The 26,007-nt window shown below is 35.7% G+C and overlaps 1 protein-coding gene across 1 annotated transcript in view; it reads left to right on the top strand.

Moving 5' to 3' along the window:
• Window positions 1–4,428: 4,428 nt before the first annotated feature.
• LOC136809345 (thrombospondin-2-like) overlaps window positions 4,429–26,007 on the top strand; it is a gene marked incomplete in the record, with an annotated part of 31,378 nt that continues 9,799 nt past the window's right edge. The window contains 7 exon segments of the mRNA XM_067065867.1: window positions 4,429–4,499; window positions 4,733–4,972; window positions 5,702–5,869; window positions 6,766–6,936; window positions 7,553–7,723; window positions 8,222–8,392; window positions 8,779–8,942. Coding sequence (XP_066921968.1) covers window positions 4,442–4,499; window positions 4,733–4,972; window positions 5,702–5,869; window positions 6,766–6,936; window positions 7,553–7,723; window positions 8,222–8,392; window positions 8,779–8,942 — 1,143 coding nt within the window.

Below are 26,007 nucleotides of genomic sequence, written 5' to 3'. Positions count from 1 at the left end.
AGGTGACGAATATATGTCCGAGCCAAAAATCGAAAATAGAACCCCTAGAAAGAAAATTTTTTGACGTTTTGGGACCCTTTGGCCAAAAATCTTTGTCGATTTTCACTCAATTTTGGTCCAAATTTTTGAAAATCACGAATGATAGAGGGAAATTTCGATTTTTGGGAATTTTGGAACCTTTCAGAGTAGTGAATTGCTTGTTTGTAACCCTTAGAGAGAGTTTCCAAGGTGTAAAAATGGGACCCTTATGGGACTCACACATACCTTTTTACACAGACGGATTATTTGGCAAATTCTTCAAATTATGTTCCCTCCGGTTGCTTTTTGAATATTCCATATTAATTTAGAATTATCTTTTGAAATTGTGAAGCTGATCAACGAGCTGATGTTTTCCAAAAGGTTGCAAAATAATTGTTCAACTTTTCAACATAGTTAACTCGGATTTTTCTCTACACAAAAAATTTTTGCGTTTAACGCGAACTTTTAACTTTTTGTATAAATATATCCGATGAAGCTAACTTGAAAACTTATTTGTGAAAAAAGATTCAAGTTAATGCACTATTTTTTAACTCGAAAATCTTCTTATGAAAATGATAAACCTTGCCAAACGATGACATTTGCTAAACAGTGCCATTGAGCTCAAAAAGATCTGTATCGAAAATACTTTAAAGCATTATCGGCGTGTTTAAATCAAGTCTTGTGTTTCCAATAGCTCACAAAATCAATCCTTTTTTTCAAAGCTATCAACAACACATACCTCATAACTCGATTTTCAGAAAGAGCATCATTCAATAGAAAGATTGTCCATTTTTTTGAGAACATCCTCTTGAACTTTTGCTTTGAGATCTCTTAATCCTTTATTAATAAGCCAATAATGGAAATGGAATGCATTTTAAATCTTCCATCTATGCTAAAAGTGTTTTTTATTACCGAATCTTTGATCTTGCAAACATGGTATGTAAAGTATATATCAATATATTTCCCTTTCTTTCTCTTTCTCGTGACGAATCAACGCTTATGTACTTTTTGCCAAGTTTTATACCCTAATATTTAAGAATTTACTCAAATTGGGTCCTGACCAGGAATATGGGAGTGTACTTTGCAAAAAATGGGTGCGTGGTTTATGTAGACGACAAGGGTGGGGTTTTACACCCTCCTCAGAATTTACTCAAATTGGGTCCTGACCAGGAATATGGGAGTGTACTTTGCAAAAAATGGGTGCGTGGTTTATGTAGACGACAAGGGTGGGGTTTTACACCCTCCTCAGTTCTCTTTACCTTTTACACTGTTTACACCACCCTGGTACTTTACTTTTTACAGCTCTTGGAAAACTTTTAGAGATAATGTATAATTTAAATTTGCTGCACCCACCAAGTCAGGTTTCGTGAACATTGATTGGTCAATAAACGATCGCGTAAAAATTGCAAAATCTTTTAAAACCCAAAATTGCTGAAATATTGGTCAACATGACTTCAAATGTTGATAGGATCAATTTGACATTTTTTATGGGTTTCTACCATGAAAAGTTATTCATGGTTGTTTTATATACCCCTTGGTCCTATATCAAACTCAAAATATATCCTGGTTTAAAAAGCGTTAACGGCAACAAAAGCAACAGTCAAAGACTGATAGGGTCAAAATTGTCACCCTCAACTTCATTTTGGACCGGCGTACTGTACAACCAGGACCCGGACCGGACCCTGGACCCTAAGAAAACTCGGACCCCGGACCTTTACGAAAACCTGGACCCCTCGTAAATTTTTGAGAAACACTACCCCCCTCAAATTTTCGAGAAAACATGGAAACTTAGCTTCTTCCCTCTAGCATATAATCCCAAGGAAATCTGTTCTCGCTAAATTATAGGATAGTATAGAAGTGGATCTAATCAAGGGATTTAAAGGGTTTTTTAAGCTTTTTGAGCTTTCTTAGACAAAATATTACAAAGAAAACTTTCACACTTTAAGCCGAATCAATGTTCCGACTTAAAAATTCGAAGTCAAAGAGATAGAACAAGTCGAAGTTTAAGAATATAAATAGGATAAATTGAGGCTTAAAATGAGATTTAGATAGACTAGATGATTAGATAATTTGACGGAAATATCCGATGGAAGAATTTGATTCATTCTATTCAAACACAGCCATTTGATATCAAGGAATTCGGGTTGCAAATTTTGAACTGTTTATATGGAAAATGTTTATGAAAATATGGATTCCAGTTTTCTCGGAAATTTACGAAGGGGTTCGTGTTTTCACCGAAATTTGAGTGAGTCCGTGTTTTCGTCAAAGTTGGGATTCGAGTTTTTGCAAAAATTTGAGGGGGGCCGTGTTTTCGCCAAAGTTTGGGGTCCGTATTTTCTCGAAAATTTGAGGGGGTCATTGTTTTCTCGAAAATTTGAGAGGGATCCGTTTTTTTCGAAAATTTGAGGGGGGTCCGTGTCGAAAATTTACGAGTGGTCCAGGTTTTCGTAAAGGTCCGAGGTCAGGGTTTTCTTCAGGTCTAGGGTCCGGTCTGGGTCCTGGTTATACAGTACGCCTTTTGGACCCACCCGTAGGTCCTATAAATTGAACGTTGTGTGTCCGTCCTTCCACTCGTTCGTTATTGTGCTTTTCACGATCAGAAATGTTCTAAGAGGTTCTTCGGGATATTTTCGAGATGTTCCCATTAGCCCAAAACTTAGCATCATTTAATATCGAAAGCAATCACTTTTCAACCCGGGACTCCTTGAAAATTGCCGGAACAGTCTCAAAAGCCGATATAAAACGGGTTTTTCAATGTTTCCAGTTACACTCGACAGATTTTCATGACCTTGCTTTTGCACAAATAAGCTGATACTAATTCCAGAAATGTGAAAATACGAAGAAAAAAATTCCGGGTCTCCAGATCTGTAAATGTGCGGAATAAAATAGTTTTGTGGGATTAACTTCATTAGTTTTCTTATGTTTTTGTAAACAGATGTGTATTATTTCTGCCATGTGTCGAAAAGAGATCTTTAGAACAGGAGACATGTCGGAAATGGCGGTTTTTTTGCATTTCAGTGACATTTTTTAATTTTATTTGATTATTTCTTTACGGGAAAATGTATTTTACGATTATACCTAAAGCTTTGCTAACCCGGAAGCCTTAAAAGTCACCGGAATACCAAAAACCGGCGTAAAGCAAGTTTCCTTCATTTTTATGAGTAAGCAAAATAGTAATTCCCAACATTTTGAGAATTTCTGTTGATTAGCCAGGTAAAGAAATCGCTCGGCTCTACTGAGGTACCACCAGTTTTATATGCTTCCCAAGGGTTTTAGCCATTCTTATTAATGAATCGAATTTCGAAATTCAATCTATAAACTCCAGAAAAAGGTTTCTCTGAATCATTTCCAGTAGTTTTAACTTATCGTAAATTTTATCCATGGTTATAAAAATATGGATTACAATGTCAAAGCTCCCTAAAGAAAGCTCCTCAAGAAATATACCTTAAAGAACATAACAGAATCTCTATGGTTTTAATGAATATTGACTATTTGGTATATCATCAATGGATCAATGAAAAAATATTTTACTCATAAATCGGAACTATCCATGGCGTTCTAATCTAGATTTATAGAACGCCATGGAACTAACCGAAAAATATTCTTTTTTGTCCAAAATATTGTAAATTACGTAACATACAAGTCGTCGGCCTACAGTTCTTTGAGAATTTTTCATTAAAACCATGTACATCATGGTCAATTTTTATTTTTTCCCTTTGTCGTTAATCATCTTTTTTAGCACTGTCGTATAGAAGGTGGTGTTGTGTTCTGCGATATTGTAAAAAACGTCCAAATCTGTAGTTACATTACTCTTACATGTGAACCAGTAAAGAATTTATTAAAAGGGTATGGAATTGCGGAAGATTGCACCAAGCAACAAATTATTGATTTCAATTTCCATGCTGATTTGATTGGAAGGAAATGACAAATAAGTATTTCATTTAATAACAAGATCATATATGTTGTCCATCATAAGCGGTATTGATTTCTCCCCGCATGTCTTTTAACCGGTGGAATCATTTTGAAAGATATTCAATTATAAGAGTCTATTGATGATAGACCGGGAAGGTCGATACTATGGAACTTGTTATGACGAAATCCATAAGCAACTGATGTCAAGTTGACCGTTCACAACGATGCCAGAATGTTAAAGGAGCATCCGAATCATCATAGAATGCTAGTCATCAGGTTTCCTTGTATTTTCTCTTTTTCGTCTTTTGCATTTCAATGTCGATTTGATTAAATAAATCAATTCTTCCATACATCTTGAGTAAAAGATTTAATAATAGAAGCTGCTTCTGGTTCATTTTGAAATTTATTTTTATTTTAAAAGTTTCGGCCTCGACAGAGTTCCATACCCATTAAACAAATTGTTGTAATGCTAACAGCAGCTTAGAGGTTCAAGAAAATTCATGGTAAAGAGATGTTTGCTATTTGGCTAGTTGTGTTGAATAGTTTGGTATTCTTAAACTTATCTGAAGGTAATTCTCTTTTGAAGAATTCATTACTACAAAACTTTATTTTTGGAGGAAATTCAAGCTGGCTTGCTTTTTTGGGTTCATCGACTTCAAACCGTAATTGTAAAAGGAATACTCTTTTGAAGGCTTCGGTTTAGTCAAGTTTAGATTTTTCACTAAATTTTGGTTCTCTCAAAAGTTTCCTTTCTTTTAGTTTTCAACATCCGTTATCTCTGACAATCTCACTCTTTTTTCAGGTGTGACATGGTCTGCCAAAAGAAAAGCTTGTATCGCGGGTAACAATAGAGAATCTCTTGTTTCAATGACATTTGATTTGTGTAAATCTCATTGTGAACAAGTCACTAGTTACGTATGTGCTTCGTTCGAAATCAACCTTTCGGATAATGTTTGCCTAACTTCGTTGTTGAATTCCAGATCAAGCGTTTACCACGAACCTTGCTATGTAAATCCAACTCAATTAGATTATGCTGAGATATGTAAGTATACTCATTTCAATTCAATTTTAAGCGCCCTAGGATTACTATAATGCTTGACCGAGGAAAATTACATCGCACTCAATGTTGTGCAGATGCGTTTTACGTAATTTCTAAGATTTTTTTATGTTCATGCGTGCGTTAAGAAAGATATGCGATATTATCAAAGAGCTTGATTGAATTCTTCTTTGTAGGGGGCCGTCCACATAGTACGTACGCACTAAAATGTCGAAAATCGGATACCCCCTCCCCCCTGTATGCAAATGGCTATACCCCCTCCTGGTAAGTACGTACTTTTTCATTCACCCCCCCCCCTCAGTGAAGAAAATTTCAAATTCAAATCGTTTGGTTCATACCTTTATTTCATACATAAAAAGGGCTATGAAAAAAACTTTTCTCTGCGTACGTACATTTTCCGTTGATTTTTGGGGCCTGGGGACGAATTTTTCGCCAAAACGAGGCTAAAACTTTGGGGCAGCCTGGAGACTTCAAAAATTTTTCGATTTGGCTGAAATTTTGCACACTTGTTCCTTGGGTGAATATCTAGGGGTGCTTTTTTGCATTTTTCAAAAATTTTGATTTTTGCTACCTAATACTAAATATTTAAAATGTTACAATTGGCCTTTCGAATAACAAGCCCAGTGCGGTGCGCGCGTTCGACTATGTCAGATTGTTGTTGAGACCATGATTTTTATTATGGTTTTTTAATTTTCTCTTGTGTCTTCTTTCCAGTGGACGGTGGATGGAGTGCGTGGGGTAGTTGGGGATCTTGTTCAACCGCGTGTGGATCAGGCACGGAATCTCGGTCACGTGATTGCGATAACCCTACACCTCTTCCTGGGGGTTCGTGTAATGGGCCTTCCACCGAATCGCAATCGTGCAATGATGCACCTTGCCCTGGTAAGCGAATTCAACGTGTGAAATGTGCAATGTGTATTATGCCCAAAACATGGCCGAGTTCGATTTTTGAGAAAATTTTTTCCGGCCAAAAATGCCAGAAATCACCGTTTTTGCAGATTTTCATTGTTTTTCATTCAAAAACATTCTTGATCACAATGGCCAAGAATGATTCAATTGTCACTAAGACTGATTTTTGCAACCGGAACTTTCTTTTTCTTTTTTCCTTTCTCCTCTTCCGTCTCCCCCATCATTAATCAATGATAAATTTAATGCGTCCATTCAGCTTCTAGCTTCTTCATGTTTCGTTAAGTTACGTCATTTCCGTCATTATGGAAGCAAACGTTCGATTTGCTTTTTCTTTGAGCACATATATTTTAAAATTCTCCCTTCGCAGCTACTTGTTTCAAATAAAATACCCCTACTAGGAGGAAGGCGTCTATTTGAGGTGGCTTTTATTGAAAAGTTTCACTTGAAGCAGGGGTCTTCATTCGAAGGGGCGTTTAAAAGAAGGGGAAGTTTATTCGAAGTAATACAGCATACTGTTTTTATATAATTTGCGTATTTTTACCTTTAGTAATTAATGTCTGCATTATGAGGATATTGTTGTTTTTCGAGCCTTTTCTTCGCCAGATTGCCTGTTTCTAGGTTTTTTTTTAATTTGATTATAGTTTTCTTGAAGTAGAGGTAGACCTCCGCCGAAGTTTACTACCGTGAAAAAAAGTTCTTTTTAGGTAGTACTTTTATCCTGGTTAAAAGATTTATCGAATTATTTTTTTCTGCAGTACACGGTAAATATTATACTAGTAGGGACCATAAACCATTGAAATGCGCCCTTCGGGTATAATTTACCGAAATTAATTATAAGTAGAAAATCCTTGATTTCTTCATTCTTTTAGTTGATGGCCAATGGGGAAGTTGGACATCGTGGAATACGTGCACTGAGTCCTGTGCAGGTGGTACACATTCACGTTCACGAAGTTGTGACAGTCCATCGCCTGATCATGGTGGAAGTCAATGTTCAGGTTCTGCTTCTGATTCACAAACCTGCAATACACATCCTTGCCCGAGTAAGTTAACCATAATAATGAGTTCGATTATGAAGCTAGTCCAATTTTAATAAAATTTACTGGTGTATAGAAATGGGGAATACCTAGAGAATCATTACAAGTCCCACTATTTTATCAATACCGTGTTACTTCGCCCCGGGCGTTTATTAAATAATCTTTAGTCAAATAAAGTGAATGAGAACCTTGTTTTACATATATCTTTTTCTTTGAGCACATATATTTCAAAATACTCCCTTTGCAGCTACTTGTTTCAAATAAAATGCCCCTACTAGGAGGAAGGCGTCTATTCGAGGCGGCGTTTATTGAAAAATTTCACTTGAAGGAGATTTTTCATTCGAAGGGGTGTTTATTCGAAGTAATACGATATACTGTTTTTGCATAATTTGCGTACTTTTACCTTTAGTAATTAGTGTCTGCATTGTGAGGATATTGTTGTTTTTCGAGGAACTATCTTTCATGGTAATTTGCCAGATTGTCTAGGTTTTTTTTAACTTGAATACAGTTTTCTTGTAGTAAAGGTAGACCTCCGCCGAAGTTTACTACTGTGAAAATAAGTTCTTTTGAGATAGTACCTTTATCCTAGTTAAAACATTTATCGAATTTTTCTTATCTGCAGTACACGGTGTATGGACAGGCTGGGGATCATGGCAATCGTGCAACATCACCTGCGGAGGAGGGGAAGAGAATAGAACGAGAACTTGCACAAACCCTCCTCCACAACACGGAGGAGATCCTTGCAGTGGTGATCCCATCGATATCCAATCCTGCAATACACATCCTTGCCCCAGTGAGCACCTGGTGTTATTATTAAATCTGTTTATAAAAGGGGCCCTCAAAGCGGTTTGTTTGATGTCGTGATAGGGAAATTTGTTCTTCATGATTGCATGATCAGAGGTCAAAACGTGATCATGATTTGAAAGATTTTTTTAGCCGTGATGCGTGATTTGGGCTTTTTTCAAAGGGATGCGTGATTATCAAACTTTTTTATTGTTTTACGTTATCGTGGTTGAAGAGAAAAAAATTGCGTGACATCGTGATCAGAGTTACCGCTTGGGCACCCTCATAAAACTTTTTATGATGGATGACGACTGCTTCTTGAAGTTTAGTCATAAAAATGTCTGATAAAATTACAGAAAGAGGACCACCCATTGTGCAATCTTCACACCGTTTAGACTTTTTTAGATTTTCTGTGGCACGGCCCCTAGGACAGAAAATATGACCCCTCAACAGGTGAAATAGGCTAAATGGAACTGTTGTTGAAGTAGGCCATTTATTTTTATTTCAGTCCATGGAAATTGGAGTCAATGGAGTAATTGGACGGAATGTGATAAACCCTGTGGTGTTGGCTTTCAAAACCGCTCACGAACGTGCACTAACCCTCCTCCACAACATGGTGGAGATAATTGCACTGACCATGATGCTGAAAGAAGTTTTTGCAATGAGCACCCGTGTACAGGTGAGACATCTTGGTATCTTTTCAAATAACATAAGTTTACCCTCTTCTTTTATTCTCTCTCTTTACTTTTCGCTAAGGGGCCGTCCACATAGTACGTACGCACTAAAATGTCGAAAATCGAGTACCCCCCCCCCTGTACGCAAATAGCTATACCCCCTGGTAAGTACGTACTTTTTCATTCAGCCCCTCCCCTCCCCCTGATACGCAAGCATACGCTTTTGAGAAGACACCCCTACCCCCTCCCCTTAGTGTGCACGTACGATGTGGACGGCCCCTAACGTGTTAAGTGCCTAAGAGTGTAGAGTGGTCAAATAAGTGCAGTATCTGGTCAAGCTTCAACCATTCAAAAAGTGCTTTGTGCCAAGTAACATTCTTTCTCTTCTTAGACATGTGTGATACTCCCAAGAAAACGTGTAATTGCTCGGGTGTTCCAGTGATATACGATATGTCCAAATTACAAACCAATGACACTTTCTATGGGATTGATGAAACGGCTGTGAATGCTTCGCTCACTTCTATCGGGATCTGGGATGCAGAACAGATAAAACTGGTTTGCAAACGTGAGTGTATTGTCAAACGAATGATCGTTTTCGTTTATCAATTTTGATTTTGGATTATTTTCAAAGATCGATTTAAGGTGGAGGATGTTTGTATTTGTACCAAGACCTTCTGATTACCTGTGATAATTAGTAATTTCCTAACAAAGATGTGTGATGACGATTGAAAATTCAGTTCAAACTTGCAGATATCTAACTCTTTAATGCAACTTACTGTTCATTGAGATCGGCCTATGAGTTTCAAATTTTGCCATTTCTCAACAAAAGGTTTTAAAACTCCCTAGTAAAATGAAGGAAAAGTATCGAAAATAGGGCAAAACTGCGAAAATTAATTCCCGCGAAAATCAGTTCCCGCTAAAATTCGTTCCCTTAAGGTAGCATCCCGGACAAGTCACTCTCTGATTTATGCTAACGTTAAGTAGAGTCCCATTTTTTATAAGAAAGTTCTGTTATATTTTTAGAAGCTCAATGCAATGAAGATCAACTTCAACATGCAATTGAGGGCATCCTAATAAACATGACATCTTTGCAATCATCTCTGGACATTGCAGCTCTCTCCCAAATTCTCATTCGTAAGATGATCGATTGTCACGCCAATGTTTGGTCAAGAAAAGGAAAATTATTTGATCATTATGAACAGCTTTGTCAACGCAAAGTGATCATTCAACAAGTTTTGAGTGATTTGAAAATCAAAAAGATAATCTTGGAAAATGAAAAGAAGAGATGTGCTGATAGAAGTAAGTTTTGTGTCACGTTATTTTTTCATAAGAACAAACTTTATAAGAACATAAGGCTTCGATGTCCAAAATATATGAATTAGTTAAGAACATTTTAAGGCTTTGCGGACTCTTAATCGCCCATGCAGCACCAAATTTCTAAGGAAACTGAATAAAGATAGAGGAAAAATGAGGAACAAAATGAGGAAAATAAGATCTTATTAAGAGCATTTAAGCTTAGAACTTTAAAAATGTTAGAAACATCTAAAGACCGCAAATATTTTGGAGGATAAAAGTTTTGGATGAAAAAATAATGTAAAATTGAAAAAAATGTTGTATGTATGTCGAGATTTCAAAATTAAACAAGACGACTCGGAAGTCGAAAATTTCGCATAATATTCAAGATTGAGAAATATTGACCATAAAATAACGAGGTTAAGCAGGGGGATATCTGCAGAAGGATATTGTACACAAGGTTGTAGATACCATTTTACTTTCTCATAGAGAACCTAAATCCTATCCATAAACCACCATCAAGATTCTTTTTTATAAGCGTAGAAAAGGCTTCTATAGATGGCAATTTCACAATTGACTTCGTACAGAAGAATACTGAGTAGATATTATCCTAGGCTAAGTCTATATTTATCTGCTTTTTTTACTTGTTATGAATCATACTTCTTAAAAAGTATATAAGTGTAACTTGCACTCAAAAATGAATACTCTAATAATAAATACCCAAAGGCTCAATCTGAGTTAGATTTTTCCAAATTGAAAAATGAGAGTATCAATTAATAAACTGACTAAAATATGGCTGTTTTTAGCCCAAATTTTCCAACCGAATGAAAATATGGTAAAAAAGCTCAACCGAGGCTTGTGGCCAAGACAGAATAAGGGGCTTATTTTTAGCACTTGTCACTCATTTGTTCCCACCTGCTGTACCCCTATTTCAGGTTCGCATTTTATTAAACAATAGAGCCATTGTTTGGATATCAAAATACATGCTTATAGAAAGGCAAAGCGGAGGCAAAGTTATGCTTATGGAAAAAAAACATTATTGACCTTTGCAAATCTTCTTAGCAGCATAGGGTCAACCTCCCTCCACCCGTTAACAGCCAAATACCATTAAAAATTGAAAATGGTTTGTTGATGGCCCCTTCAGGAGTGAAATGGCAGGGTCGTAGCCTTATTTAACCTGGGCATTGTGTCCAAAAAAAAGGTCTATTTAACACTCTCCCACTCGTTACAATCAATAACTTTTTCCAACAATGACCAATGGTGGATAAGATATAGATTGATTTCCACCTTCACATGTTTTGGGCGTGCTCAGCCCAGTTTTTTGGAGGCAAAAATGAAAAAGTTTGTGACCTTTAACCACAGAAAGCCCTATCTATTTCCACGAAACAGCGCTCGAAGTACAGGTGAATCATAGATTGAAAAAAGATAAATCATTTTGAAAATGACGTCATTTATATGCAAAACTATGCAAATCTATTTCGGAAATCTATGATTTGTATGAAAAATAGCTGCTTGCATATGAATGTGATCAATGACGAAAAGCTCTATTCATCTCACTATCAACACCTATGACTAATTACTAAAAAATATTATACCTGTGTTTATTGTATTGAAGGGTTCTGTTGTCAGTTGTGGGGTGTGTGGTGAAAAAGAAACCAAAAACTCTTACTACTGAGCACTGTAAAAGTTTATTGGTGCATTCACAAACATAAGACGTTAAGTAGTAAAAGAAGAAAGTAGTAAAAGTTACCTGAGAACATAATAAAAATATATACAGCAGCAAAAGTGTACAAAAGTGTTGACTTCAAGCAGCCATTAAAACGCTTTCACGAGGAATGTTTACGAACCCTTGGTTACACTCACCTTGTAGAATCATTAAAGAAACGCCGTTATTCATCTTTCTGCGTGAGTCCATCTATAGAATATTCAGTGCCGAGTGTTGATTTTTAGCACCACCTCGAAAACAGAAAACCGATTGTAATACTTTCGCTATGCGAAATATATTATATTGATTTTTTTTCTTCAACCAGGCTGGCTTCGACACGTGCTTGAAGATACTTGGCATAACGTGGTGCCCTCCTTATAAATGGACTTGATTCAATAAAGTTTCACAAGAGGACGCACAGATTAAAATGGATGTTTGACTGAAAACACAAGAAAAAGAACAAATATCTGTCATATGCAGGAAAACTAAAATATATGTTGATAATTAAATTGTTGGAAAACTTTTGAAAAATTCAAATCGCTTAGAACTCTTTTTAAAACCCAAAATTGCTGAAATATTGGTCCAGATGACTTCAAATGTTGATAGGATCCATTTGACATTTTTTATGGGTTTGTACCATGATTGGGAATAAATGATCTCAAAAGTTATTCATGGTTGTTTTAGTCCGATGAAACTCAAAATAAATCCTGGTTTTAAGAGTGTTAACGGCAACAAAAGCCACAGACAAAGACTAATAGGGTCAAAATTGTCACCCTCGACTTCATTTTGGACCCACCCGTAGGTCCTATGAATTTAACGTTGTGTGTCCGTCCTCCCATTCGTTCGTTCGTTATTAATTGTGCTTTTTTCGAGATCAGAAAATTCATTTTTCAAATCGTCTGCCCGATTTCGACATTTTTGGTGTCTAGATCCGGAAATGTTCTAAGTGTTTTTTTCGGGATTTTCTGGAGATTTTCCAATTAGCCCAAAACTTAGCATCATTTACAGTAGCGTAGACAGGAGATTTATGATGTCACATTTATCGTAACTCGGGTTTTTGTAACTCGAGTTTTTGTAACTCGGGTTTTCCGGGCCTCGTATTACAAGGTGGTGTTGTGTTCCGCGATATTGTAAAAAGCGTTCAAATCTGTAGTTACATTGCAGCACTTGACCCCGAGAATGTAGTAAACCCCGAGAATGTAGTTTCTCACTTTTCAGCATTGTAGCACTAACGATTGTAAACTTCATAGAAAGTTGTTTCAGAGCATCTGACCTACCTTTTGGGGTTGGTTGACCTTAGATTTGGGGGGCAGGGTATATTTCTAAAGTATGAATTTCACTTAGAGAGCAATAATTTTCTATAAATACTGAAATTCCGCTCTCAACGACCGAATGTTTTTATTCTGGGGGTTAAAAAGCGAAAAAAATTTCAGAATAACAAAATGGGCTTTAGAATATTGTTTTGGCACTAAATATTTCAAAAATTTGCTGTTATAATTAATCCAGTTGGAAAATATCAACATTTCAATATTAATAGATTTAAAGCCATAAAACCAAACCTTCATTCTGGGGGTTATAACGAAGATGGGAATCAACTTCAAGGACCAAAACAAAATTTAGCCTATCTATCAAAAGTAATGAAACTAACCCCTGGGAAAAGATTTTGGGAGCTCAAAATTTCGTTGAAAACATTCAATGTTTTTTGAAATGCATATCTACATCTTTCAGGTCTGATTCAAATTTTACCAACAATCTCGGGGTCAGGTGCTGTACTCTTACATGTGAATCAGCAAACCCTATCAAAGAGTATGGAATTGCGGAAAATTGGAAAAAAGGAAATTAGAAATAAGTATTTTCCTTAGCAACAAGATCATATATGTCATCAGTATTATAAGCATATTATATATTTTATTATTGATTTCTTCCCGTCTTTTAACCAATGGAATTATTTTGAATCAATTATGAGAGTCTATTGATGATAGACTGGGGAGGTCGATACTATGGAACTTGTTATGAAGAAAACAACTGATGTCAAATGGACCTTAATGGAACCATGAATATATAAACGACTGTACATTCATCTCCTTTAAATTTTGATGGTATACCTCTTGAGAACACCTTGCTAACAACGTCAAAACAACGTCAAAGCAAAAGTTTTCAGCGTTGAAAAATGTTGGTAATATATATTGCAAACTTATGAAAAAATTTGAGAATAATTCTTTTAAGTAATTCATAGAAATAAATTGTGACGGAATTGTCGGATTTTTTATTCCAAATTTGAAATACAGACGGCAACGAAGCTCGCTTCAAAGACGCAATAGAAGATAGACGTCCAGTCGTTTATATGTTCATGATGGAACGTATTTTCTCTTTTTTGTCAATGTCAAGTTATTTTTTATAATTAATTTATTCTCTTAGAGTTATCGTGCGCTTAGAGCTTAGAGGTTCAAGAAAATTCATGGTAAAGAGATGTTTGCTATTTGGCTAGTTGTGTTGAATAATTTTTTATTCTTAAACTTATCTGAAGGTAATTCTCTTTTGAAGAATTCATTACTACAAAACTTTATTTTTGAAGGAAATTCAAGTTGGCTTGCTTTTTTGGATTCCTAAATCATCGACTTCAAAAAAGGAATACTAGTACTCTTTTGAAGACTTCGGTTTAGTCAAGTTTAGATTTTTCACTAAATTTTGGTTCTCTCAAAAGTTTCCTTTCCTTTAGTTTTTAACATCCATTATCTCTGACAATCTCACTCTTTTTTCAGGTGTGACATGGTCTGCCAAAAGAGATGCTTGTATCAAGGGTAACAATAATGAAGTTTTTGTTTCAATGACATTCGATTTGTGTAAATCTCATTGCGAACAAGCCACTAGTTACGTATGTGCTTCGTTCGAACTCAACCTTTCCAATAATGTTTGTCTAACTTCGTCGTCGAATTCCAGATCAGGATCTTACACCGAACCTTGTTATAATGGCCCTCATGATTATGCTGAGATATGTAAGTCTACTCATTTCAATCCGATTTTAAGCGTCCCAGGATTACTGTAATGCTTGACCGAGGAAATTCTAAAATTACATCGCACTCAATGTTGTGCAGATGCGTTTTACGTAATTTCTAAGATTTTTTTTACGTTCGTGCGTGCATCAAGAAAGTGATGCGATATTATCAAAGAATTCTTCTTCGTAGGCGAAAACCTGTTGCATTTTCGGATGTCAGCTTTGAAAATCGGTTCAGCAAAATGATTAATTTCATTTAGATTAAAAAAACGACCAAATCAAGGTAAAATTTCACACCCTTGCACGCAAAGAAACTATTCCGTAAAATTTAAGATGAAAGTAAATTTTATGAATTGTGTCAGATTGTTGTTGAGACCTTATATGGTTTTTTAATTTTCTCTTGTGTCTTCTTTCCAGTGGACGGTGGATGGAGTGCGTGGGGTAGTTGGGGATCTTGTTCAACCGCGTGTGGATCAGGCACGGAATCTCGGTCACGTGATTGCAATAACCCTACACCTCTTCCTGGGGGTTCGTGTAATGGGCCTTCCACCGAATCGCAATCGTGCAATGATGGACCTTGCCCTGGTAAGCGAGAGAACTTCTTTCGATCCTTATTATTTCTTTTAAGGTATTCTTTTTATTCGTATGCATTCTATTAAAAGTTTACTTAACCTTTCCGGACGCATGATTTCACGGCTATATGACGTAAACAAAAATTCGATTTTTGACTGGCTTCACTAAAATTGCAATAGAAAGTGATTGATAAAAGATATCACGATAAGTAATACCTCATTTTTTCCACATGTAATAGGGGTTTTGAAATACCAAAAAAAAAAATTTATATATGGCTGACACCTGGTCACGTGACCGAAAAATCGGCAGATTCTTTTTCGGAAAGGCAAAATTTTTGACTTTGAATAAAGAAATAGAGTAAAAGGCTTGATTTTGAATATGATTTAGAAAATTGAATTACTGACCGGGTAAAAAAAATTTTATGTCATAAGCTTTCCAAGAATCTGAGTAAAGTGATTTTTTGTCCAAATTTTTGAGCAATTTTTCCCTTACAGATTTAGCCTGAGTAAATTTGCAACAAACATTGAAAATTTATAATTCTTGTTGTAAACAAGATATCGAAAAGCGGTTTTTTGCAGGTTACGGGAAATTCATCTCAAAATCATTATTCAAAACCATGTTATTGTATTTTGGCGCGAAAACTGTTAAAACCTTTTACAAAGCTATGGGCCACCCGGTGGCCCGTGCGTCATATAGGAACATGATTCATGGGCCACCCAGTGGCCCGTGCGTCCGGAAAGGGTTAATTATCTACCTCTGAATTCGAATAAAGGTTAGATACAGCAAACATTTTGATATTTGTTTAACCATTTCATTATTTAATAGAGGTTTTTGGACCTACCTTGGAGGTCCTTTAAATTAACCGATGTTCCTTCGTCCGCTCGTTTGTTACCAGCTTTTCTCGGGATTGGCTCATTATTATTATTTTTTTTTTTCGCACAGTGATGCAAAATGGTAATTCCAAAAAAGTTACGGAGCCCGATATTTGAGAGAAAAAATTTTCCGGCCGAAAATGCCGCAAATATGTCGGGAAAACTTGATTTTTGGGCATTTTCTGGAGATTTCATCATTAGTTTTTTTTCTGTTGTTGTGCACAAAGATGTGTATTAGCAATGCCCAAAACATGGCCGAGTTCAATTTTTGAGAATTTTTTTTTCCGGCTGAAAATGCCGGAAATCGCCGTTTTTGCAGATTTCCATTTGATTTTTTCCTTATATTTCTATGTTTTTCATTCAAAAACATTATTGATAACAATGTCCACTACCACCAAGAATGATTCAATTGTCAATAAGACTGATTTTTGTAACCGGAACTTCGGTTTTTTTTCCTTACTTCCCTTCCGTCTCCCCCATCAACAATCAATGATGAATTTAATGCGTCCATTCAGCATCTAGCTTCTTCATGTTTTATCATCTCCGTCATTATGGAAGCAAACGTTCAATTTGCTTTTTCTTTGAGCACATATATTTCAAAATCTCCCTTCGCAGCTACTTGTTCAAATAAAATGCCCCTACTAGGAGGAAGGCGTCTATTTGAGGTGGCTTTTATTGAAAAGTTTCACTTGAAGCAGGGGTCTTCGTTGGAAGGGGCGTTTAAAAGAAGGGGAAGTTTATTCGAAGTAATACGGTATATACTGTTTTTGCAAATTTGCGTACCAGTGGATATCCCTTAAAACCACATACCCCTTAAAACCTACAAACTTGGGTTTTGGTGGGCTCTCTTAACCACTAAACTTAATTTAATATTGTATAATTCACTTTTTTTACTATCTATAAAATAGGTACTTTCATAAAATACCTAATTTCAAAAATTTTAATCGTCGTAAAGTGTCGTAAAATTCGAAGTTATTAAAAATTTATCAAAAATCCCTTCAAAAAATGTTTTTCGGACCTAGAGATTACACAAATGAATTTAAGGTTAAAAAAGCTATACTTTTTAGGTACCTATACTTATGGCAGGTACGAAAAAATCAATTTTCTTCTCCATGGTTACACCCCAAAGAAATCGTAAGGCCCTTAAAATTCTATTTTAAAGCTCCTTTATGGTAGTGGCCACTTAAGTCTGAAAATCGACTTTCTCAAAACATGGTCATATTGCATACCAAAATGTCACAAATTCGATATTAGATTATATTCGATTTAGAAAAACATTAGTACCATACCTAAAAAATAAAGTGAAAAAAAGTTTTGACCCTTCAAAGCCGTTTTTGACAAAAAACATGCGCAATTGCATTATGGGTGTGAAATCCTGAAAAATATAAATATTTTTTTGGGAATAATGGATTTCTAGCAAGTATTTGATCAATTGAATCACGGTTCAGTGCTTGAATTGCAATTTTACAGTTTCAGTAAGTTGTGAGCAAGGGGTCAATGTTTGTAGGTTTTAAGGTGTATTGGTGTAGGTTTTAAGGTGTAATTTGATTTTAACGCACAGTTTTGACAATATTTAGGTACCAAAGATCTAATTGTAGCATTTGTAACTTTGCAGTGAATCACTGTTCAAAATTTGAGACCAAAAGGACTATTTATAAAAAGTTATTCAAGAAAACCATTTTGTAGGTTTTAAGGGGTAAATCGCTAAAATTGCATTTTTTCACCAAGGAATAAAAACTTTCTTAGTAGCTTCTACAAAATACCATACCCAGGGAAAAAATTCATAGGTAGCCTAGACTCACCAGAAAAAGTTTCAGCCCTTACTGTTTTCTCTATCAGGATATAGGGGGTACCTTTTTTTTGTTGTAGGTTTTAAGGGGTATCCACTGGCACCTTTACCTTTAGTAATTAATGTCTGCATTGTGAGGATATTGTTGTTTTTCGAGGAACTATCTTTCGTGGTTGCCTTTCTTCGCCAGATTGCCTTTCTCTAGGTTTTTTTTAATTTGATTACAGTTTTCTTGCAGTAGAGGTAGACCTCCGCCGAACTTTACTACCGTGAAAATTAGTTCTTTTGAGGTAGTACCTTTATCACGAGTAGGGACCATAAACCATTGAAATGCGTCCTTTGGGTATAATCTATCGAAATGAATTAGGGAGTGGTCAGAAAGTATGTACTAGGGGAGGGGTTCCAAAATTTTTTCGAGGGTTTAGGGGGGTTTCCAAATCTTTTGGGCAACTCAAGAGGAAATGTAGGAAGTCTAATTTCATAGTTTTACGTTTCAAGATTTCAAAAAATTTTCGGCCTGACGGCCGACAACTCAGAATTTATTTTATTGGATATATGTACATGTCATACTAACATTATTTGGGCATCATCGCCTTGCCCTTTTGTTTTGTAGCATTTACCTAGATGAGGGAAGTAGATTAGTAGCTTTCACAGCTCATCAGAGCGGTTTAAAAAAGTACTTTTTAGAAAGAAATTCGTCAAAACAAAGTGTCTTTTAGCTAAAATGGTGGTGAAAAACATCGAAATTTTCTCCCGTCGGCGCAAACCATGGTTGTGCCTCCTTAGTCTCTACTAATATCTTATAAATTACATACACAGAGCTTTGACAGACCCTGGAAAACCTGAAAAATATAGGTTTATAGGGAAATTTCAAACTAAGAGAATTATATGTACCTGATCTTCAAAACTTTCTCCCTTCGGGGCCAACCATGGTGGCCCCTCAGGATATCTTGAGTAATTGAGATGCCTCTGTAATGTAGAGAGATTTTATATCAGGGAAAATAAGCCGTAATTTTCTCCCAAAACTTAGGGAAACTCAGAGAAAATAACTCGTTGATTCTTATTTTAACCCTGAACTATTCCTTTAGGAGATCACACTACCATTTTGCTTGACGTTTACACCACGGGTTTTTTTCTTTTGTTTACTTCAGAGAAATTTCGTCGTAACCATGGAAATCGACGGAAAAAATCCCGTGGTGTAAACGTCAATCAAAATGGTAGATCTCCTAAAGGACTATACTCAACTTTACAGGGCTAAACTATCTCCCTTACCTAATTTTGACATAAAAAACTGTCATACAAACAAATAATACTCTTTGTGCCGCATCTGTATGAACTCTTTTTTTGCGTAAAAATTTTTCTAGTAATAGGGGGGGTGCGAAAAAATATTGGGCCTTATGAGGGGGGGTTCGAAATTTTTTTCCAGGCTAGGGGAGGGGTGCGAAAGTTTTTTTGGATATTTCAAAATATCCTCCACTCCCCCCTAGTAGATACTTTCTGACCACTCCCTTATAAGTAAAAAATCCTTAATTTCTTCATTCTTTTAGTTGATGGCCAATGGGGAAGTTGGACATCATGGAATACGTGCACTGAGTCCTGTGCAGGTGGTACACATTCACGTTCACGAAGTTGTGACAGTCCATCGCCTGATCATGGTGGAAGTCAATGTTCAGGTTCTGCTTCTGATTCACAATCCTGCAATACACATCCTTGCCCGAGTAAGTTAACCATAATAATGAGTTCGATTATGAAGCTAGTCCAATTTTGATAAAATTTACTGGTGTATAGAAATAGGGAATACCTAGAGAATCATTAAAGGCCTCACTATTTTATCAATACCGTGTTACTTCGCCCCGGGCGTAAAATCTTTAGTCGAATAAAGTGAATGAGAACCTCGTTTTACATATATCGTTTTCTTTGAGCACATATATTTCAAAATACTCCCTTCGCAGCTACTTGTTTCAAATAGAATGCCCCTACTAGGAGGGAGGCGTCTTCATTCGAAGGGGCGTTTAAAAGAAGGGTAAGTTTATTCGAAGTAATACGGTATAATGTTTTTGCATAATTTGCGTACCTTCACCTTTAGTAATTAATGTCTGCATTTTGAGGATATTGTTGTTTTTCGAGGAACTATCTTTCGTGGTAATTTGCCAGATTGCCTGTCTCTAGGTTTTTTTTAATTTGAATACAGTTTTGTTGTAGTAAAGGTAGACCTCCGCCGAAGTTTACTACTGTGAAAATAAGTTCTTTTGAGATAGTACCTTTATCCTAGTTAAAACATTTATCGAATTTTTCTTATCTGCAGTACACGGTGTATGGACAGGCTGGGGATCATGGCAATCGTGCAACATCACCTGCGGAGGAGGGGAAGAGAATAGAACAAGAACTTGCACAAACCCTCCTCCACAACACGGAGGAGATCCTTGCAGTGGTGATCCCATCGATATCCAATCCTGCAATATACATCCTTGTCCCAGTGAGCACCTAGTGTTATTATTTAATCTGTTTATAAAAGGGGCCCTCCAAGCGGTTTGTGTGATGTCGTGATAGGGAAATTTGTTCTTCATGATTGCATGATCAGAGGTCAAAACGTGATCGTGATTTAAAAGAGTTTTTTTTAGCCGTGGTGCGTGATATCGTGCCAGAGTTACCGTTTGGGGACCCTCATAAAACGTTTTATGATGGATGACGACTGGCTTCTTCAAGTTTAGTCATAAAAATGTCTGATAAAATTACAGAAAGAGGACCACTCATTGTGCAACCTTCACACTGTTTAGACTTTTATAGGTTTTCTGTGGCAAGCCCCTTGGACAGAAAATATGACCCCTCAGCAGGTGAAATAGGCTAATGGAACTGGTTTTGAAGTAGGCCATTTATTTTTATTTCAGTCCATGGAAATTGGAGTCAATGGAGTAATTGGACGGAATGTGATAAACCCTGTGGTGTTGGCTTTCAAAACCGCTCACGCACGTGCACTAACCCTCCTCCACAACATGGTGGAGATAATTGCACTGACCATGATGCTGAAAGAAGTTTTTGCAATGAGCACCCGTGTACAGGTAAGACATCTTGGTAGCTTTTCAAATAACATAAGTTTACTCTTTTCTTTTTGGTTTAAATTAACTGATTTTATGATTTATTTGATGTAGAAGTGTCATTTAATAAGCGATTTACGACCAAAATGAGTTGGAAACCACATCACATAACTCCCGTTTGGTACAGAAATCGACCATACTCGCTTAAAAGTCTTCTATATAGTTTTTCGAGAGCTCTTCAGATTCTATAATTAGTTTTGGCCTAAAATGAGTTTGAAATTTCCATCAAAATTGGGCCCTTGGGCTTTAGCCTAGGTTTTCAATAAATGGGTCCAAAAATAAGGGCGACCCTTAAAATTTTTCTGAACCGCCCTTCTAATATCAATCCATAGGGCAGTAGGCATGTCTGGTCCAAATTTGGTGCTTTGTTCCAAATTTGCACGCTAATTACACCAATCAGGCCTACTAGTTACGAGAAGTTACGCTCAAAAAAGTTATTTTTTTTAAGTTACTTTTTTTGATGTCATCAGCTGCCTGTCTATTATTGCAGAAAACAACTTTAAAGATTTTTCTCAAAACTGAGTTTTGTTTACAGAAGAGATTAAAGAGGCCTCCCCAGCGGTTTGCGTGATGGCGTGATTGGGACTTTTTTCTTGCGTGATGGCGTTATTAGGGATTTTTTTGGCGTGAAGGCGTGATCAAGATTTTGGCGTGATGCGTGATAGGGCAAAAATTTGAGGCATGATGCGTGATTTGGGCTGTTTTTCGCTATTTTTTGCGTGACGACAAATTTTAGCGATTTTCGTGATGTGTGATGGAGAAAACTTTTTTGCGTGATGGCGTGATTAGGGGTGCCGCTGGGGGGGGGGGGGGCTCATTCAACATAAAAGTAAACAGATGCGAGAAGGGTTTTTAATAAAAGAAATTTTGATCAATACATTTTTTTACCCTCTTGCTATTTGTCTTATTTTTATCTGATTCTCATCATCAGGTAGGTCCATTCAGCATGTTGCTTGTTAATTTCGCATAGCGAAAGTATTACGATACCCTTTCGCGGTGTCCTCGGAAAAAAAATTAAAAAACGAAAGTGCTTGATACGGTGGACGAACTCACTAAATTTAATTTACAAATTACACGCTCGTATAACCACGGACGATTTTCGCGGGTTTTCTTTGGATTACGTCATATATCTTTGTGTTTTTAGCTCCACAGTTTTGATTTTTTCTTTATTTTCTTATAAGCATATACTTTATAAGAATCAAATCAATAACTCTTGATAGACGGTAATATACTTTTCGGTAATTAGTTCTTACAAATACAAAGTAAATAAACCAGCTGCGCTGGAAAGTCAGCCCAAAATGCTTAGAAGGCTTAGAATGATTAATAGGAAGTACAGATAAGAAATCTGGCTTTGTTAAAATCTGAGAAGCTTGAAAGAACGTAACTATTTGCTTGAAACGTTCAGAAGAAAACAGAGCAGTGCATAGTGGAATCCGTATCCAAAGCAGAAGTCGGTGAAAAAGATTTATTCCGTTGTTGTTATACTCTTTCCATGACAATAATAAAAGACCCAGATAGAAGAAATAGTCTCCAAGTAGTATATAACTTTTAACATTATTCGAAGGAAAAAATTTTTTTGATGTACTCACTTTCTCCATATATGCTTTCTCTATAATTAGCTCTCTTTATTTACAATGCAAAAGCATCTTTTATTAACTAAGCATCTTTTATTAACTATGTATTGGATATGACGCAAAAAAGATTTTTTTTTTCTCTTCTTTTTTTCTCATTATTAAAGGGGCAATCCGCCACCACATAACATGGTTTGTTATTGTTTTTCTAAAACTCGATTACTTTTAGGGTGCATAGGGAAATTTCCAAGCGAGGCGGAGTGATCGAGATAAAAATATCACGTGACTTTTGACGAGAAAAAAATCAAAACAAACTTATGAGAACTGATAAGGCACAAAAAAATTATCTTCTTTTTTCAGAAAAAAGCTATCATTGGTCAGCCCCGGTGACCCTTCAAATCTCTTTCACGATTTTTTTCTTCGTTTAAGACTCAACTTTTAAATCCGATTTCGGATTATTTTCGGAAAACAAGTTATCGGGAAAACTTTGGCGCGAAAAATATATTTTCTTAGAAAAGAAACACATAACTTCATTAAAAGATTTGCGCATAATAATAAAAGAACACTATAATTAAAAAGAAGAAAGTGAAAAATGATTTTTTTTGTTTATTCAATTTTTTTGAAAGAAGCTATTGCATTGTAAATAAATAGAGAGTGTAAAAGAAAGTTTTTTATGATTGGTTTTGAGGCTTTCTTGTCTGGAAAGTTTTTGGAACAAAGTGGCGTAACATAAACTTAAAATTGTCATAACTTTTGATTGAGTTATCGAAACTGGGCGGAATTTCCTAAGCAGCTTCCTCAATATAAAATGCCCCTATTCATTCACATTATACTAGGTTCAACACGCCATTTAAATCAATCTGAATCAATTGACTGTTCTTTTCAAGTGATTACACGCTTTTTTAAATAAGAATACACTTAATAAGAAGGGTTGGTCTAAAAAGCAGGGTAGCCAATGGGGTAGCCAATTGGGCTAGGTTATGGGGTACCTCTTTTTGCCTAAACTTTTGAAATCTGAAACCTGTTTTCATGTGGAAATAACTATTACAACATCTTGTTAATGATTCCATGTAATAAAATTTAAGATTCCTTTCGAACTTCAGCCACAATAGCCTTTTTTCCAAAGGTACTGAACTTTGTTACTTCTCAAGAGACCTGGCGCCATTTTGTCTTCCTTCTTGGCTTCGTTTGAAAATTTACAGACCCGAATAAAAAATATATACAAAACAGTTTTTAATATTTTAGATTTAGATTTTATTTATGTTTCTAATTGTTATTTCCGTGAAGCTGTAATTCGATGATAATAGCTTTTGGAATCGCCTTTGGGCCATATGATCTCTAATCTTGTCATATCTTAACAATCCTTTGTTATTGAATCTATTGTTTAATTTAAATCATGTTTAGATGTTTCAAACAATTAATTCCTTTCAAAATTTTTAAATATGGCAGCTTATAATAGGTACAAAAAGTCTTTTGAAATAGCTCTATTATAATGAAGCTCTATTTCTTACTCCTCGTGCATTAACACGTGGTAATTTATATCTTTGTTTATCTTTGGAATCATACATGATCAATCTAAGTATCAATCAGATTCATGCTCCCTGGTCAGTAAAATGTGGTTCTATGCATTCATTTTCGGTATTTCTATTATGGTCTGTAAAATATTTAGGTACCCCACAACCTAGCCCAATTGGCTACCCTGCTTTTTAGACCAACCCTAATAAGAATGTCCATGATGAAAATGGCCAAAAAATTAAGAATAGTGCTAAGAATATCACCATCATGGAATTTTGCTACTCAAGCTAAGAATGCCATTTTTACAGTTTTTAGAGCATTTTCAATTATATCAAGTAAGGCTCACTCCTTTCACAAAAATGTCATTCTACGCTTGAGACGTATGTACGAAATGTTAAGTCTAGTCCTAACCTAAGAATGCTATAAGAATTATTTTAGGAGGATTTTCATAAAAAAGTTAAGAATATCCATGATGAAATGGATTTACACCATTCTTATAAAAAAAAGCGTGTACTAGACAGCTAACCGTGCCCCGGGGGAGGCACTTAGGCAAAATTGGGTACGGGGACGTGCCGCTTGTCAGGGTTCCTTTTTTATGCTCTGAAGATATCTGACAGGTTCCCAAATTTACTAATTTTCAAGATGTGTATCTGACAGGGTCGATTTTTTATTATTTTGGACAATTTTCAGGGTGGAAAACAGAAAATCTTTCAAATTTTCGTCTACTTTTATTTTCAGGGCGAAAATGGGAACAATTTTCAATTTTTCGTTCTGACAGGGTCCCATTTTTGCCAAAAATTCATATCTGACAGTGTCCACTTTTCAAATGCCCCCCCCCCCCCGGAACCGTACACACTCAACTATAAACGAGGGGCAGCCTTGACTGGAGAAAAAATAAATAAATCAACATAAAAATGCCAAAAATGGACAAAAGTGACGAAAACCGCAGTGAACATATTATACAGCGGCTACCTCGGATACTTTCTCAGAGAATAAAGAGCAGGTTTAAGACATTCTAACGAAAAGATTTATGTGAAATTCCAAGGATGAAATAATCTATCACATCTCTGTCTGCTTTGGACAAATTCAACTTTGTGTTAAACTTTTTTTTGTCTGAAGTTCAAACAAAATGAGCTTTTCAACCTCTTTGGCTTTAACATCGAATTAGGTTTCTTGATTGTACTTCCTTCTAATCGTTTTAAGCTTATTGGGCTGACCTTCCAGCGCAGCTGGTTTATTTTGTTTCAGCTAAAGGCTTCATATAAGATTTTTATAATTACTCCTAGTTATCTCAAATTATCCAAATCTCCCTTGGCAGTAGCAATTCAATATGATTTGATTTATAGGTAAAAAAGAAATGGGTTGAAAAACAAAGAGCAGATTATTTTTAAAAGTAGATATATAAAGATGTTATTTTTTTATTGAAACATAAAAGTGTCTGGAAGACAATCTATGAAAATTTTAGATTATAAATCTAGAATTTTAAGTGTAAAAAAGGTTTCTCAAAGCTTGGAAATAGTAGCACCAAAAACAAAGGTTTCTGTCTTCTCTTTAAAATTATATAAAGTTAAGGAAAGAAAGTACTTAATATCTTTGGCGGGCTTTGACACGTTTTGACGAAACATGGAAACCTTGAAACAATGCTTTCTTGGACAAATTATCACATAAACACTACTGAAATTCTATGAATTAAACACAAATTAATTGATAAAAATTGAAATTGAAATAACCTATCTACATTGGAGCACTAAAAGATAACACTACAACAATCCAAACAAGAAACAATGTTGCAGTTATAAAACATTAAAAAATATACTCCAAGCCAAAATGCAATATGTTTATCAATTACACTTTCACAGTATCTCTAGTCAGGAAAACAACCAAAACAATCACACAAGTTTCAAAAGTTTAGAAAATCCACAAAACCTCTGACGTCATGAATGTAAGAACCAAGCATTAAAGAGTTTGTTTTGGGGTCACTTGGTAAACAAATCCCATATAACTTGTTCCAGAGGTATTGTCCATATGTATTCCAAAGCAAATATTTCTCGTACTGCCCATTTTTTCTCATCAATTCTTCAAGCTGAACCAGTTTCACATCTCAACAGAATGTTAATTTTACCATTTTTCCAATCATTAATAAGTGGTAGATCAATTCATAAAAGGAAATAAAGATAAGATCCACAAAAATTTAGATTTTCAACTTTGCATC

This window comes from Clytia hemisphaerica, unplaced genomic scaffold (assembly GCF_902728285.1).
Source record: "Clytia hemisphaerica strain Z4C2 unplaced genomic scaffold, Clytia hemisphaerica genome assembly, whole genome shotgun sequence".
Classification (NCBI taxonomy): Eukaryota; Metazoa; Cnidaria; class Hydrozoa; order Leptothecata; family Clytiidae; genus Clytia; species Clytia hemisphaerica.
This window is presented reverse-complemented; position numbering and strand designations above follow the sequence as displayed.